This window comes from Taudactylus pleione, unplaced genomic scaffold, assembly GCF_031769625.1.
Source record: "Taudactylus pleione unplaced genomic scaffold, aTauple2 ptg000086l, whole genome shotgun sequence".
Classification (NCBI taxonomy): domain Eukaryota; kingdom Metazoa; phylum Chordata; class Amphibia; order Anura; family Myobatrachidae; genus Taudactylus; species Taudactylus pleione.
The window spans coordinates 21,584,536-21,603,567 of record NW_028284488.1 but is presented as its reverse complement, the minus strand read 5'-3'; the positions used below and the strand labels follow the sequence as shown (position 1 = coordinate 21,603,567).

The window sequence follows — 19,032 nt, the reverse complement described above, 5'->3', positions numbered from 1 at the left end:
AGAAAGCAAAACAGAGAGAGAGGGCCCTGTCTGCGGCTCTCAGTCCCCTGGGGTACCTCGTATGTATTATCCCCGGGAGATCAGCACATTGGGGGGAAATGACCAGGACCTCTTTGCAGTTCCAAGGGATTATGATCTGATTAATCTACATTGTTCTCCTGCACCACTCCAGTGGAAGCTACAAAAAAACTTTCCTATATGCCACCAGTTGGAGCTGAGCGATCACACTGCCAAATTATTTCCTGGCGAACCTTGGTTCTTCCCTGTGTCACTCTCTGCTGCTTAATTTCCTTATTTTCTTCTATTCTTCCCCCTCCCCTTCCTTCTCAGCGTCTTAATCTGAGATCTTATATTTCCCTCTGCTCCTCATTCTCATCGTCATAATTATTACTGCCCACAGCACCATAACAATAATTACATTATTACCCTACACCACTGGCTGGGAGAGAATGGAGTTCTCAGAGAGGAGAAGGAGCAGGAAATCCCAGAGCTACAAACTGGTGAATGAAGGTAGGCACCGTCCGGGAAGGGGGCACGGCGCTGGTATGGGTGGTAGTGCCACCTGTCAGGAAGTGGCAGGGCTGTGTGATCATATAAATAGGTTGTATATAGTACATGACGAGGGTGATGGGGCTTAGGCTGCTATGTGGAGTGGGCACGGCGGTGGTATGGGTGGCAGTGCCACCTGTGAGGAAGTGGCAGGACTGTGATAGGCATGGTGTTTGATAAGGTAGTATATTGTGCACACAGTAAATGACAAGGATTGCAGGGGTCCTGGCTGCTGGCAGTGATTAGTTCCGCTCAGATCTGGTCCTCCGGAGGTTCTGCAGCAGCCGCGGTGTTTTTCACCCACAAAACCCCTCCCCCCTGTGTGTGAGCACAGACATGGGGGGGTTAAATGATCTTGGCCGACTGCTATTTGGGCCTCCTCCAGTAGAAAAAACCCCGATGACAGTGCTGATGCCCGCAGGGACCCACACTGACAGACAGCCTAATGAATGAATAGGTCTGCAGAGGACAAAAGCTGTATGGACCACATAGAGAGCTAAATGCAGGCTCCATGCCAGGATGGGAGACCATGACATACATACATACATACATACATACATACATACATACATACATACATACATACATACATACATACATACCATATAGAAAATAAATTATCTTACACATTTATTAATTGTATTGTTTTATTTCCCCCCATGCTCATATAACCCATTATAATAATTAGAGCTGTCCTCTGTGGCATATCTCATTGTTTTCAGAACTGTAATGCAGAGAGGACAATATTAATGGCGAGCTTACATAAATGTGGTGATGTCTATTAGTAATGAGGAGGACAGGCCATGAAGGTGGAAGTAATGCATCACACACCTCATGTATGTTTCCCAGTGACTGCTCCTGTGAACATATACTGTAACGTGAAAGGGGTGGTCTGTTACCAGAGTTCATGGCAGGTGACACTGTCTGTGTCATGCCTCTGATGTGCAATATAGATAGATAGATAAAGATATGGAAACAGCACTCCAAGTTGTGTTTCAAACACCAAAGTGTTTATTTACAGCATTTGAAAGTATACAGTGATGTTTCGGGCAGCCAGGTGCCCTTTCTCAAGCTTAAGTCTTAACCTTAAATCGTTTAGACGAGAATATCGGGTATGTTTGTAATCTTGATTTTGCCGGGCTTTGGAACTTATTTTTGTTGTTGTGCACTGTGGGGGCAATGACACTTTGGGACACTATGGGTTCAATAGCATCTTGAGGCACTGTGGGGGATATGAAATCTTGGGGCACTACTGACTGTGGGGGCAAAGGCATATAGTGGCACTAGAGTATATGGGGTCCTAGAGTGTGGGGGCAATTAGGTTCCTGTTGGGGCACATCTATGTATCTATGTGGCACTGCAATGTGGGGCATATGAGTCTCTTTTTAAGGGGCATATCTATGTGGCCGTACAGTGTTAATTATAAACATAGTTGGATGGAGAGAAGGGGGGAAGTGGCAGTCCAAAAATTCTCGCACAGTGTGCTAGTAGACTTGTATAATCTACATTTTGGGCTCATTCATTTGTGCGGAATGTTCAACTACAAATCAGGGTGGAAGGGCTCATATATGTTTGTCCTCTCATCTGTGATAACAGTAACTTACATTTTGTGTATGGGTTCATTGACTGAATTTCATTCTTACAGTAATTTTCACTTGTAACTTTCAAGGCCACAGATAATTTATAATTATACATTTGTTAATGTAGCTGTAGCATATTTAATAGCTTGGTACAAACCATTAAAAGTAACTGAGCCCAAAAAGTAATATAATGAAACTTCAGTATTGATTAGTTTAAAAATCTAGTGGGGGCGAGGATAACTGGAAGCTAGATTTATATGTCACCTTTGCCCTAAGCTTGTATGTCCTTCAAAGGACTTTAGCTGGTTTTGGTTACGTTGTTCTGGTTGTGTTACTTGGGTCCTTCTTTAGAGTTAGCTTATGCAGTTAAACCAGTGTTTCTCAAATCCAATCCTTATGCGCCCCCATCAGCTCATGTTTTCAAGACTACCGTCTGTGGAAACAGCTAGGATAAATACTGACCCAGCCAAGTAGACTAATTCTGGGTACACACTGGCCAATATATCGTTCGTACAGCTATATCGTCCCATCCATCGATCAGGGTACACACAATATATTTGTGAACGACATTGTTCACAGATATATTGCCTCAGCCGTGCAGCAAGGCAAATGCGATATATCTTACAGATATATTGTTCACATCTGCCGGTGTGTACACACGACTGACCGAACAATATATCGGGTGCGGAATCCATTGAATATGACATCATAAGTGGGTGACCATATTCAAATGGAGTCTGCTGGGCCTATCAGGCGGATAAATGATAAGTGTGTATGCACAAGATCGTCTGTGCATAAAACTTAGCATTCGTTGGATGACGTCATCTCCAAGCGACCGCTTTCACTCCGTAAAAGCCGGGTCAATGCAGACCAGACTCCGGTGTGAGCGGCGCCGACTCAGGAATATCCTGAGTCGGCGCCGGCAAAATTCCAGGTCTGATCCTGGTAGGAACTCTGTTCCAACTCCGGATCAGACCCGGAATTTAGGTGGAAAAGGGGTATAAGTCAGTTACAGGTTTTGCTTTCCCAATCTCCCTGAAATGCATTGTCAAAAGTAGGCATGTATGGTCTAAGCCCTTGAACATTTTGAGCCCCAGGCCCATGTGGCCCTTAATCTGGCGCTGCCGGTGCATGATTAAAGAAGACATTAAAACATGTTGTTGGTGTTTGAGGACCAGATTTGGAAAACACTGATTTAAATGGTGTAAAGTAGCATCTTGACAAACAATGCTGTGATGTAAGAGGTTCAATTACAATTTTTTTTACATGCAAAGATAATATGTAATCGGTCCAAATACAATTTTGTTTACATGCAGGGATATGCTGGCCTGTAGCACACAGATACTGAGCAGCTTTATTTTTACACTGCAATTTAGTTTTGAGTGTGAAGAAAAATAAGCAAAAATTAAATGTGCAATTATACATCTCGGTGGAGTGCCTTCACATCGCATAGAATTGAATCTCCCCCTAGGGATGCATTTCAAGCTTCACTTTTTTGCCATTGTGACAAGATACCTATGATACATCATCCTGTGTAAGTAGTAACCTTTTCTGGTGCAAGTGAAAGCAAATAGAATATTAATTAGTAACACCAGTAAATTATTAATGCAATGTCCCTATGGTAGTTAAAGGTCTGGTAAACAATTGTTAGAAATAATTGATTTTATACTCTTACATTGTTAGCAATTACTACAGGATTAGAATTTCACCTTTGGAATTACTGTTTTAATTGAGTTAGAAATTCTTAAATGTTAATTATTTGAAATGAACTATTTTCATAGCTAAACCGGTGTTAGAAAGTTTACATAAATACATAAACAAGCCGAGACGCTTATTTGTTATTCTAAAATGTTGTATGACAGTTTAAACTATAGCAAACTCTTTCTATCCTTATTTCTAAAGTTCCAGCATATTGCACAGTGATCTACATAAAACTTATGACATAAGGACACATTATTATGGTTTAAAAAAATGTTCTAATACCCCTTCTCAACTGCTGCAAAAACCTGGGTTATTGCTGGGTCTACCCGGGTCGCAGCTCAGTAGAAAAGGGTCCCTGAGAAATAACCCGGGTCAAGTGACCTGGGAATCCAACCCAGGTAGCTACCAGGGTTGGACCCAGGTAATGGTGCAGTGTAAACGGCGCGACCCAGGTTATCCGACCTGGGTCATGCCTAAAATTATCTGATTAGTGGTTGTGGAGCAGTCACCTCCCACTTTTTATGACCTCACAGGTTTAGCAGGGCAGACCTGGGTTCAGTGTAAACGGGGCTGACTTGGGAATAACCCAGCTCGAAGGTGCAGTGTAAACGGGGTCTGACCTGGGTTGGAACCATGTCCAAAAACTCAGGTCAAACCCAGGTTTTCGGTGGAAAAGGTCTATTACAGAACTTCCTACCTACTTGCTTTACAGTTATCATTCAATAGCTGCAATGTCTCATTGTCTTAACTGACTTCCTTTTTGAGGTGTCCATGAACAGAGGGACTTCTGCAGAGTTGGGAACAATTTGGTGTACATTGCTCAAAAGGAATGTGGAAAAAAAAAAGGCACACATCGATCAGCCTTAACATTAAAAGTGCATGAATAAGTGGGGGAATCATCCTGGACCCCCAAAAAGTGGCAACAGAGATAGCAGCACCATATAGAAGGCCGTTAGTGGCCATAAAGAAAATACTGAAGGTTCTTAAAAGGTGTCAAATGGATGATTTTTGCATTTCTTATTAATTATGGAAAAATAATAGCAAGCAAGTGTTTCTGAGCAGACTTTACAGTATTTTTGGGCTCCGAATAAATGTCTGTGAAATTATTTTTCAGTGATTTTTATATAAGTTTGTAAAAAGTTAGCTCCCATTTATAAGTTCAAAAACCCCTCCACATACCTGCCCCACACCTCCACATACCTATCCCACATCATTTACACCTCACCATACCTGTCCCACATCATTTACATCTCACAATACCTGTCCCACATCATTTACACCTCCACATACCTGTCCCACATCATTTACACCTCCACATACCTGTCCCACATCATTTACACCTCCACATACCTGTCCCACATCATTTACATCTCACAATACCTGTCCCACATCATTTACACCTCCACATACCTATCCTACATCATTTACACCTCCACATACCTGTCCCAGATCATTTACACCTCCACATACCTGTCCCACATCGTTTATACCTCCACATACCTGTCCCACATCATTTACATCTCACAATACCTGTCCCCACATCATTTACACCTCCACATACATGTCCTACATCATTTACACACTCCACATACCTGTCCCACATCATTTACACCTCCACATACCTCTCCCAAATTATTTATATCAGAAGATTGTGCCTACCTACCATCCTCAGGTTTCTCAATGTTGCTTCTGTTTGTCAGCCAGCAGGACTCCATCGCCTTCAGCAGAAGATGAGGAGGAGGAAGCTAAGGCAGAAGTGGAATAAGAAATGGGGTGGCGGGAGAGGGTACAGGGCAAGGACAGTGGTTTGTGAAGTGCACAAGAAGATTCTTATGGGGGTGATGGGAGATCGTGGGGAAGTATTCAGTTGTTACTGGGTGCCAATGCTTATTCACATGATGCGTCCAAATAAACAGTGTAACCGCGTAAAGTGGCTAAAGTCCTGGTGCAATCATGTGAAAACATTTGAATTCCTCCCCGTGGAGACACAGATCACAGTGGTGTCAAAGACGGTGATCAGCCATACACCCATCCACTGTGCTTGCCCACCTGGCAGCGGTATGATTGAAATTATGATTGGTGATTAAAATGTTCTGCAGGTTGTTGCAAGGTGGGCCCTGTGTGGGCCTATTTTCATGGGGGGCCAGAGCTGCAGCTCTACCTGCCCCATTGTTAATCCGGCCCTCCTGTAGGCTGGACTGACTATCAAGGTACATTGGTGTTATACCAAGGTGTTTTTGTTGTGCATGTCAAGTGCAATTTGTTAATTAACGTAAAAATACATGTCTAGAGCATGTCTGCAAAGCTGTCAGTTACTGTGGAGTAAATTTACTAAAGTAAGAGTTTTTAGAAGTGAGTTTTAGAAGAGATGTTGCCCATAGCAACCAATCAGATTCTAGCTATTATCTTCTAGAAGGTGCTAGTTAAATGTTAAGTAGAATCTGATTGGTTGCTATGGGCAACATCTCTTCTAAACTTCACTTCTAAATACTCACTTTAGTAAATTTACCCCTGTGTCTCTGCTAGTTAAACACCACTCTCATAATATGACAAGATGCTGCAGAGGGATAAAACAGCATGGCGGACACATGTTGTTAAGTATAAACACTTCAGTTATTTAATGCATATTATTCAACTTAGTTAAACAGTCTTTTATATATTAATGTCAAATACTGGCTTTACTTGCTCTTTGAAGTGCTATACAAGTAAAAATTGAATATGCTAAATACATTTGCTTTTACAAGACCAATGTGAAGAAGGTTGATTAACGGTAATAGCTACAGTCGCTAATTGTGTATTATGAGTTTCTGCTTAATTCATATGCAGTGTATTTAACATATCTGTAACTGTCCCAGTGACTTGTGTTATTTGCAGATATAAATATTTACAAAGTTATACTGACTCCATTCATGAATGGAGGTTGCAATATTATTATTTTATGGGAATTGGGTATCAAAAAAATTGCACTTTACCTGAATTCTTCCCATAGATACTTTTAGCTATGGGATTGTGCAGTTAGTACTGCCCCAGAAAATGATCACAGAATCAACATAGCTGCACTGACACAGTGGTTAGCAATGCTGGCTCACAGCACTGGGGTTATTATGGGTGTGATTACAACCAGGGCCATATCAGTGTTGTTCACCTAAACATGGGGAAATTCACCTAAACATGGGAAGAATATACAAATACTCTGGCTGACAGCTTCTGTTATTAATTGTCACCCAAGTCTCCCATAGGTCTCCACTATTTTCAGCACCTATATGCTATGTATATAGTGCAAAGGCATTGATGAGTTTGAAAGCTGCAACTCTACCCGCCCCATTGTTAATCCGACCCTCTTGTAGGCTGGACAGACTTTCAAATTACACTGGTGTTATACCAAGGTGTACTGTAGGAGCAGAGAAATTAGAAATTGTCCTGCCTGCCATTCCAGGCCAACATTCCTTAAAGAAATACCACACACTCTACTTAGTGTCCGCCAAACATTTTCCCTGTCAAACATATTGTCCCCAACCAACACTGTCTTTAAATTCGCCATCCTATCCCTTCACATGCGAATAACTCTGTTCTGTATTACAGTGAATTATGCACCTGCCAAGCAGTATTCTTAAAGCTGAACAAAATGTTAAAGTAAGGGCTAGTTTATTATTGCATATGGGTCCCCTGTTCCCTGGACACACAGGGTATATTTACTTATCATTTATCTAGCACCGTCTAGAAGATTATAGCTAGATTCTGGTTGGTTGCTATGGGCAACATCTCCACTTCTAAAAACCTGCACTTTAGTAAATATATCCCACACTCTTTCTGGTCTCTGTTCTAGACTGTAGGATTCCCACCTTGGCTGCACATAGGAGATAACAAAATAAATACCCAGCGCTAATAAAGGGGGAGAATCAAATAAAAGTACAGCAGTGAACAAGGTGATCGTCAACCTACTAAGAAACTAAACACAAAAAATTGACTGCGCTCTAATATTCATATAGGGACATCGACCAATAAAAATAATTTAATCAGTTGCAAACAATAAATACACATACATAAACAATATATTAAAAATAAAATGAACCATACAGCAGTGATATACTGTCAAAAACTTCATCAGATAAATCAGCATACATATAAAATAATGAATGGTATATGCACCACAATTGACTGTATTAGAGGGAGTTGATCAGACTCAATAAAACAGAATGTGTAAAAATCAATCTCAAGGAGACCACAGTGTTGCTGTTACCATTAACAGATCAATAGTATCCAAAAATGTAGCTGGTGTAAGAAGTCTCTCACTTGAAACAAAGTATTGACTGGGATGTTTAAAGAGTCTGAAGTAAATCCTACTAATATTGGGAACTGATGGCCACGTCCATTTCTAGGATATAAAATTAGCCTGAGTTGTTTAAGTGATGATTGAAAAATGAACTCGGTCAAGAATTAATCGGATTTCTTATCCACAGGCTCTCTCCACCCGGCGGCTAATGCTTAATGCAGTGTCCCGGGGGCAATCCAGGCAATGTGTAGAATACACCAGCTCCTGTCTCTGGTGATGAACGGCGCTGCGACCAAGGAATAATCACGATGGTAAGCAGGACACACCAGCTTCCGTCTTTGGATCACAGACAGCAGTGTAGATACTACAGCAGATGCAAATTATTCTGGCACCTGGTCGTAATATGCACTCCTCCGGCTGCCGTCTAGCAGTGATCGCGGCAAGGGTCCGGCTTGTAACAATTGTAATGGCCGGTTAAAAGATGTATAAGGCAGCGGTGAAGCATAAAACAAACCCGATGTACAACAAGTGAGCAGCAACACGTTTCGGCTACGCCTGTAGTTCATCACCAGAGACGGGAGCTGGTGTATTCTACACATTGCCTGGATTGCCCCCGGGACACGGCATTAAGCATTAGCCGCTGGGTGGAGAGTGCCTGTGGATAAGAAATCCCCTCCACTCACGCTGACGGTTGACCTTGTAGTTGCACACCTGCTCCCGCTACAGCGGCTCTGGGCCATTGCTCGAATAGAGCACTGAGTGTTTATTAACGGACACTACTGCTGGAGAAACCATATTGACTGGTATGCATGTCTCCATTATTATTATTTTTTTGTACTAGATTCTACGATTAATTATTGACTGAGTTCATTTTTCAATAGTCACTTAAACAACTCAGGCTAATTTTATATCCTAGAAATGGACGTGGCCATCAGTTCCCAATATTAGTAGGATTTACTTCAGACTCTTTAAACATCCCAGTCAATACTTTGTTTCAAATGAGAGACTTCTTATACCAGCTACATTTTTGGATACTATTGATCTGTTACTGGTAACAGCAACACTGTGGTCTCTATGAGATTGATTTTTACACATTCTGTTTTATTGTGAGTCTGATCAACTCCCTCTAATACAGTCAATTGTTGTGTATATACCATTCATTATTTTATATGTATGCTGATTTATCTGCTGCAGTTTTTGACAGTATATCACTGCTGTATGGTTAATTTTATATTGAATATATTGTTTATGTATGTGTAGTTATTGTTTGCAACTGATTCAATTATTCTTATTGATCGTGTGCCACACTGATGTCCCTGTCTGAATATTAGAGCGCAGTAATTTTTTTGTGTTTACTGCACATAGGAGATGTCACACACCCATTTGCCTTATGTGAGAGCTGAATAAACCTTCAATATAGATAAAGTGGAAAAGTTGACCATAGCAACCAATCAGCTTATATGTACTGTCACGACACCGCGCCCCAGCCTGTGCTCAGATACGCCAACCTGACGCAGGTGGGCAGTTGTGACGTGGGTTTTACTCGAGCTGCCACCACAAAGAGTATTAGAATAGCGCTCTTGCGATTGCCAGACACTTAAATCTTACTTAATATTCCACAAATAATAGCACAAATGTAGCATGGGCCTCTCCAGGCCGTGAATTCATTAGAGCACAGAGATAACGCTGATACATTTTTAGGATTTATTGAGAAAATATCTCCATGGTTAACTTACAAGGAAACAAAAGTGAATAAACAAGACGTACAGATATAAATGCACAGATTGATTTCAAATAAAAGAAAATGATAAAAAGTCAGAATCCTAAGTTATCTTACTCTGAGGTCTTAGGAGATCTGTGTGGAGGGAGACCACCGGAGATGAGCAGCACTCCTAGCACGAAGCTACTCCCTTGTAGAGTGAACGCAGTGAAACGTGCGTGGCTGGGACTTATGCAGGGCCGGATTAAGGCTTGTGGGGGCCCCAGGGCAACTAAACTGTGGGGGACCCCTCCAAGCCACACGGCGCCTGTGCCTACCCTACCCCCCCCACACACGGTCCCACACCCCCCTCCAGCACCATACAGAGCCTCTCTTACCTTGTGTCCTGGCTGGCAGAGCTGCTCCTGGGTTTCCTCCTCAGCATCACGGACATGTGTCACATGACGCTGATGAGGGGACTCGGGAGCCGCTCTGAGTCTGTGCTGCATGAACAGCCGCAGCTTCTGAGCCCGGCCCCCATCCGGGAACAGGCGCTGCTGGATATCTATTCTCGGCAGGGTCACATCGACCCTGTGTGGGGGCCCCTCTATGTGTGGGGGCCCAGGGACGACCACCCGTCACCCCCCCCTTAATCCGGCCCTGGTCTTATGGTTCCACAGCCACCCTCTCCCCCAGCAGCCCTCACCCTTTCCAGGCTCCAAAAGGACTGGCCTTTGTTCTTCCAGGGTCTGTGTAGATGTAAATTAGCATGGCTACAAGAACCTACATGTCATATCTCTATGACTTCAAAAAAGGCATTTTATTGTAGGAAGACTGATAAGCTAAGGTGGAAAAATTACACTCTGGGTGTCTGGGCATGAGGCTTGCACAATGGCCCCCTAGGGTGATGAGCAAACACTACTTCCATGAAACTTTGCCTTCAAAGACTCGGTACCACGTGGCCACTTGGTGCGAAGTAGCTGATGCAATGCAAACCCAGTTTTGACATTTCATAGCAAGCAGACATTCCTGAAATATATATTTTAGGAGAACTATAATAAGACACATCACTCTCACGGTCAGGTTGTTGCTCATAGTACCATGAGAACACTTTACGGTAAGTACCAAAAATACCCTTTTTTCTATAGATATATACATTTATTATACACAGAAAATCCACCCACAATGCTGTGCACAATAGCTAGCCACCCAGGAAAAGACAGGTCCAAGATACTAGCACTTACATTTCCAGAAAGGATAATAATAATAGTGTAGAAATCGCATCCTGTTTTACTTTATGCAAAATACCATTGTGAAATGTTCCTGTAAACGTTTGTTCTTATAAAGAGCAGGTTTGTCTTAAAGTTCTGTAGAATTGGCCGTTTGGAGCTTCCAATTACTGGGGACAAATAACATGCTGACAAATTTAAAATATTGAGGAACAGAGAGACTAATGTTATAGTCTCCAAGCCTAACATCTTTATCTTTGTTTTCTTCTGTATTATTAAGTCTCACAAGAAATTCTGGAGCAACCCTTACCCTATTAATAGGCCTCATTACGCCCTGACTCTCGTGCATGGTGCTCTATTTATAAGTTATATCTAAACAACCTGGGCATGCAAACTATTCTGTGATGTGCATATTATTTCTCTTTTTGTAACAAAATATATTTCTAGTTGTTACATTGGGCGGGATGTAGTAAGGTTGCGGTGACCATTCTGCCAGTCACCGCAACAGTGACCATTCCGCCAGTCACCGCAAACTTACTAATCGCATATGTACTAACATATGCGATAAGAGCTGCCCTTTGCGAAGCAGCCGACGCCGGCTGATGGGTCTCCGTGGGAATCCGCACCCTCCGAGCCCCGGAAACTTTCTGCTGATGACCTGTGCAGGAAGTCCCAAGTTCCTCCTCCTCCCTGCACCCGGAAGAAGATTAGGAGGAGGCGGAGGACCCAGGAGGAGCACGGCTGGTGACCATGGAGAATCAGGTGAGTGGGGGCCATTGCTGGGCTACGGCGGGGCGGCGGCCAAACGTCGGGTGCGGGCTGCAGTAAGAAGCCCATAGGCTTCTATGGGGTAACGCCAGTTTTTCCTGGCATTACCCTCTGCACCGATAATAGAGATGCCGGAGCTAAGTACATATGGAAATGTGTTAAAACCCCGAAAACAGGGTTTTTACCGCATTTTTCCTTTAGTACATCCCGCCCATTAACAAAATAGTGAAAGCAGCTGAATTTTGGTAGAAAATAGTTTAATTTGTGTGTTGCATATTTTAAGCAACATATGATAAATGTATTAAGGACAGAGATTATCGGATGATTCATTCATGATTGTAATTTTATTTCACCTTGTCTTGAGTTGAGAATTTTGCAGTGACACTTCTAATTTGTTTACAGCCCTAGCCACTGCTGTTCCTGTAATTCAGCTTTGTTGGAACATGTAGTAAGTCTATATATACTACTACGAGAGGACATATTGTATGGACCAGATTGTCGAATTTCCTGATCCCCCGACGCCTGGGTCTTGGGTATCAGGAAAATCCATTATGTCTTTGATTTCCCAATCCCGAAATGATCGAGATCGGCAAATCGGGAAATTTTACTGTGCATAATTTTCCAGATCCCACATACGGATCACCAAACATAGATGCCTAATGATCGTCAGTTTGATTGGCGGATCAGATCGGCGTTGGGGGATTGCTATGCTGATGTATGGGCCCCTTAAGACTCTTTCAGTGCACTGATCCCTCTGCCAGCCCAGGCTTAGAACACGGTGCATCCTTACCTGAACAGAGATAGTCACCACTGTCCCTGCTTAATTATTGCTTGCCGTTTTTAATCAGCATACAATACATAACATTAAAGTGATAGGAGAAAAGAAAGATATGGAGAGCTTAGATCTTACTCCCAGCTCGCTTATCTGTGTGTTAGCTAAGAGGCACTGTAGCAACTGCTACTCTTGGGACCGATTCAATTCAGTGCTAGTTGAATACGCCGGGAAGTTTGTCCAAGAGCTATTCAACTCAGCGCGCTATTAGGTCTATTAAATAATTTCTTCTCGCACCCTCCTGATGGTGCGAGGAGAAATCTGAGTGAAGTTCCGCCCGCGATGCTATTTTCCGGATTATCTCGGCACTAACAGCCTCTCAGCCGACACTTTAGTTGTAGGATGCCAGTTCTCACGACTAAACACCCAGGTTAAAGGGACCTATCCATTAGCAGATAAATTGAATGATAGAACGATATATCGTTCAATCGTTCAATTTATCTGCTATGGATAGGCCCTGAACTATGACAGATGCGCACTCCCACGGCCGATAAATTGAATCTTTCATCTTTCCAACATGTTGGTCAATTATCGCATATCACTGCCAGATATTAGAAATATCTGGCAGTTTATATGCGGTGAACGACGAAAGATATTAGCAGCAGCTACAGAGTGCTGCAGAGAAAAAAAATCCATTCCCTGAATGATGTCATGCGATATTGTTCATCGTTAGTCTTTCGCCAAAATCGGTCATGTACATGATGTCACGGATGGTGTCTGTGAGTTACCCGTTTCAGGTGATGAGTGGGATTCAACGGAGACAGGCATGACTGGAACCACAGATGACGTAGATAGCTCTATTGCAAGATTTATGCAGCAGTGAGAACTGCCTTTGATGATGAATGACAGGAACTTGGAGGAACCGGACTGGGACCGGCAGGAAGACTTGTTGAGTTGAACTGGTGAACTTGGAACTTGACTCTGGACTGGAATAACGTGGATTAAACTGAAGAACTTGGAACTTGACTCTGGACTGGCATAACGTGGATTGAACTGAAGAACTTGGAACTTGACTCTGGACTGGAATAACGTGGATTGAACTGAAGAACTTGGAACTTGACTCTGGACTGGAATAACGTGGATTAAACTGAAGAACTTGGAACTTGACTCTGGACTGGCATAACGTGGATTGAACTGAAGAACTTGGAACTTGACTCTGGACTGGAATAACGTAACAATGGCTGAAGGGAAATCAGGTAATGCTGAGATGAGGGCTAAACAGGGTAATCCGGAAATGCTGTGACAAAGGCTGGAACTCAGGTGCAGGCTGGATTGGGTAATTGGGAATAACAGGTTCAGGAAGGAATGGGTAGGTCTGGGAGTTTAGGTTCAGGGAGGGAGTGGGTAGGTAGAAGGAGCAGGAGTTGATCCACAGCAGGAAGCACGATGCAGTGTAACACGATGCAGGTTTGCAGGGTGCCAGGGACCAACCAGGAGTAGGGCTAGCAGCAGAACACAGGACTAAGGTCAGAAGCACAGGAACTCACTTATATCTGAAGCTGAAAACACAGGAGTTGCACTGGCCTGGGAACTAGCAGGATTACTGGATTGCCAGGTATTGTTGTAGCAGGACATCTGGATTGCCAGGTATTGCTGTAGCAGGTTTTCTGGATTGCCAGGTATTGCTGTAGCAGGTTTTCTGGATTGCCAGGGGAGATGAAATGGTCTGGGAACCAGCAGGTTTTCTGAATGCACCAGGAGTTGCTGTCAGCAGGAGCCAGGGATACACTTGTACACAGAAACAGCACGAACCATACACCACGGGAAGTAACAAGATGTTCAGGCCCAGAATGCTATCAGGGGGCTATATATATACCCTGGGTCTGGCTGCAATTGGTGGATATGGACAGGTGGTCTGGCAGTAGCATTCTGAGTGGTGGAAGGCACAACATGCAGAGGGAGTACTCATCTCTGCAGCACTGAGAATCAGAAACACACCTGCGATTCCAATCAAGACTAGCAATGCTCACAGACAGAGGAGAGCCCAGGTGAAATAATCACTGTGGGAGGAATGCAGGGAGAAGTGCTGCAGCCAGCATGATCAGAATAGGTCCTCCAGGCAAATTACACATACAGATCCACGGAGACAGCTGGCAGTGGTAAGTCAACAGGCAAAAGGTGAAAATTACACAGGTTCGTGACACATGACAGATATCTTTCAGCATAGCCACCGGAATTTTTAATAGATATCTTTTGTCTTTCATCTTGCAGAAAAACATCTGCTAATGGATAGGCCCCTTTAGTCGCGAGAACTGGCATTCTCTGATTTAACTTGCAATAGTCGGACTAAACAGCACGCTGAATTGAATGGCTCCAGAACCATCTTCCCCCCGCTCTTTAACTCATGCTGAATTGAATGGCCCCCCCTTGTAACTTTAGTAGTTATGTCTGCAACTCGGAAATCAAACTTTGCTACTTTTAATTACATAAACTATTTTCATCATGTAATATTTGGGCTCATGTACACAAACATTAATTTTACACATAGGGTCTAAATAGACTGTAATGCTGATACTAAATAAAAATAATCTAAGCAAGTGGATTTGTACTCATACTTTTTATAGCAAGCTTGGAAGAGTAATTTTCATCATCTCCTGGGGGCACCCCACACATAGGCACTATGGCATAATGTGAACTGGGATTTCTGTGTGGCATAATGTGAACTGTGGCCACTACAGTGTGTTTAATACATTTGTGGTGCTGGGAGTATTTACACATTATACTTTTATAACATTGTCAGTATATTTTATTGATAATTGTATTGGTTGGGCCCCCACAAACTAGTTGCCCTGGGACCCCTACAAACCTTAATCTTCTTTACAATATAATGTAGCTAAATGCAATTTTCCGTACTGCACATGCGCAGTAAAATGGTGGGTGTCTCAGTCTATATATATGGACAGAGGCATATATATATATTCCTGTGGTGCCTCTCTATGTGTAGAGAAGAGGAATAGGTTGAGGAAGGGGTGAGCTGGCGCAGCCCAAGTGCAGTGTGCTCATAGTATGTAGGGGAAGCAGCTGTATACATTTTTTAGAAGGCATATCTTTTGCAGATGCTTCTACTCTGAGGCAAGATCCAGGTCAAATCTATCCTGTGCTGATGGCACTACGACTATCCTCCCACCCCTGGGTAGCATGTGCTGGTTAATAAATATAATTAAAAGTTTAAATTATACTTTTGGTGGTGGGGGATGTTGGCGCTTGTAGTACTTTATGTTTCAGCATGTCTGCTAGGCAATACTAGACTTAAGGAACCACATGTGTCATGGTGTCTGCTGGGACACGTAGTGCATCTGTAGAGATACAGAAAAATGTTGTATCTATAATTTTGAACACACTTAAATAGAAAAGCACACACCGCTTAACAAAAACCAATTTCTTGCTCACCTAATTCTTGATGTGCTCATCTTCAGTCCAAGTAGGCATCCGGGGCCGGATTAAGGTCTGTGGGGGCCCCTGGGCAACAAACTTGTGGGGGCCCCTATATACCACCATCCCCTGTAGTAATGCCCTTATGCAGTACCCCCAGTAGTGGTCCCCCTATTTAGTGCCCCTTATATAATGCCCCAGTAGTGTCCCCCTATACAGTACCCCCATTAGTGCACCTTATATAGTGCCCCCAGACCCAGTAGTGTCCCCACCCCTATGCAGTGTTCCTTATATAATGCCCCAGTAGTGGTCCCCCTATACAGTGCCCCCAGTAGTGCCCCCAGACTCAATAGTGGTCCCCCCTATGCAGTGCCCCTTATATAACTCCTCAGTAGTGGTCCCCCTATACAGTGCCCTCAGTATTACCCCTTATATAGTGCCCCCAGACCCAGTAGTGGTCCCCTCCATGCAGTGCCCCTTATATAGTGCCCCCAGTAGTCCCCCTTATGCATTGCTTCCAGAAGTAGTCCCCCCCTATACACTGCCCCCAGTAGTAGCCCACCCCTATTCAGTGCCGCCAGTAGTTGTCCTATGCATTGCCCCCAGTGCCCCCATAAAGCGGCCTCCCTATGCAGTGCCCCTTACACACACGAAAAAAAACCCCACAACTTACCTGAAACCCCGCTCCTGACGCGACCGCCGTTGTCCGCTCCGGCTCCTCTTCTCCTGCAGAATTTGAGAGACGTCAGCGTCATGACGTCACTCCCATCATCACCCGGGGGGAGCCGGAAGACGGAGCTCATAAGTGAGCTCCAGCCGGCTCCCTCCGTTGAAGCAGCAGCCAATGAGAGTCTGTGTGACTCATCGGCTGCTGTAACTGTGTAGTATGGCCGCGCTCAGTGCGCGGTCTACACTACACTAGCGGCGGGAACGCTAGCGGCGGGTGAAGCCACCGGCTGCACCGCTGCTAGTGGGGGCCTCTCTGTGTGTGGGGGCCCAGGGACGACCGCCCCTGTCGCCCCCCCCCCCCCTTAATCCGGCCCTGTAGGCATCCACTAGTTTAAAAGAATTATAAACCATTATTGAATGGCTTGCTCATCATGAGAAAGACGTGGAATACTTCTATTTATAGTGGATTTTCCTATGGTCCCAGGTCAGAAATGGGGAATCCCCACTGTAATGCATTGAAGTGATATGCAGGTAAGGTAACGTTTGATAACTGTAAAGTGTATCAAACTTTGACAGCATCTTATGCTATTAGCATAGTCTACACTATTAGGGTAAACTAGGGAAAAATCGCAGGCATCTTCGTTTAACTGCGTCTCTGTATATTGCACAAATTGTTTCTGTTTAGTAGATGCAAATTATGCCTACATTTTTGGCATAAATTGCGGCCATCTCTACATCAGTTATATGAAGCACAATAGGCTGCAAGATGCTCTGAGTTCACACTCCGGCGCTGTGATTGAAGTGAAGACAAAGTACAAGGTTTTCTGTGTACGCATCATATTCCAATGCCATGTGTATGAGCCCTTAGTCAGTTGTCCTAGAAATGTTTTTTTCGGGGGGGATTATTTATTTACCTCATGTTTCCCTCTCTTGCTAATCCTAAATCATAGTTATTACTAGATTTGGTAACTAGTGTTTGTAATGCCTAATAGCTACAGCCAAAAGCCATTATAGGTTCATCAATCTCAGAGATCAGATTAGAGGTATTTTTGCCTTTTCTTCTAAAGGCCCTTAAACACGGAATGATGTAGGCAACGATACGATCTCATTAACGATTTCCCTTGAACTTATGAACACTCCCGGACAAACTATATTGTGCATACACATGGAACGATGTGTGACAAATCGTGAAAGACAGGTCGTGATCTTTCTGCATGTTGAAAGGATCACAGACCCCGACCAACAACCAGCGGGAGTGCGCATCAGCATTGTTGTCATGCCTACACTCAGCAGATTTTAAACAATTTGACGCTCCAATCGGTCGAAAATGGCAATTTAATTTAAAATATCGTACCGTGGTTAGCCACCTTAATAGAACTGCTTCAGCTCATTGATATTTATGGTCTCGATGAACTGTTCACTTTAGGCTATTATACATTATGCCATTTCAGTTGAGTTAAGACAGGACTTTAATCTAGTCATTTTAAAAAACTAAGGTCCCTATGTACTAGCATAGATTGGCAAAGAGCAGAGCTAATGCTCTGACCTTTGCTGACCTTTGAGGCAGCCTCTGACCTGATGCTGACCTTTGCAGTGGCAGAGGATTTTGGCACACAGAGGAGAGGAAGGAGTACACAAGCCTGCACAGTAGTGATTAATCACAAACTTATAACCTGACATTCTCCTTTACAAATTGCTAATACAAACCATCATTTATTGTTCCAACAATGACTGCAAAGCAACTCCAAACCAAAGTATATAAATAAATTAAAATAAAACTAATAGCCAACTGTGCGGGTGCTTGAGTCCCTACAATATCTGTGCTGCCATAGCTACTAAACATGTTTGTACATTTGCAATTTCCAGCCGTGTGGCTCTTACAGTCCTGACCATACTACTCCTACCACTTGTTGAAACTTGAAACTTCTTTTTTTGTTTCCTCCAATGATATATACCTCATTTATGCCAAAGAGTTTCACTGTTGTATTCTCTGTCCACAGACCATTGTTACTAAAGAATTGTGTATCATCCAGGACACTTTATATTGGGAAAATTATATTTTTCTTAAAAACAATAATTTTTTAATTGCTATTTCCTGATGCATATCAAACTTGTTGAGTGGTTTCCTTATGGTAGACTCACTGATCTCAGAGCATCATACAGATCCATTAATGCATTGCTCTTGGATTGATATTTCTTCTTCAGGGTCCATAGCGGGTCCACAGGGCCGACCTTGGGGTATAGGTTGGGAACCAAATCCGGGCACCACGCAGTTAAAGCTTTCAGCTCCCAGGATGCACTGGGTCCACTCTCCCTATAACCCCGCCCCCAAACCAGAGGCACCTTAGTTTAAGTTGGTG

At 43.4% G+C, this 19,032-nt stretch overlaps 1 protein-coding gene across 1 annotated transcript in view; it reads left to right on the top strand.

The window, feature by feature from the left end:
• The first annotated feature begins 220 nt into the window (after positions 1–220).
• BEND7 (BEN domain containing 7) overlaps positions 221–19,032 on the top strand; it is an 87,487-nt gene continuing 68,675 nt past the window's right edge. The window contains exon 1 of the mRNA XM_088468922.1: positions 221–510. Coding sequence (XP_088325048.1) covers positions 450–510 — 61 coding nt within the window. The 5' untranslated portion in view covers positions 221–449. The remainder of the gene's footprint in view (positions 511–19,032) is intronic.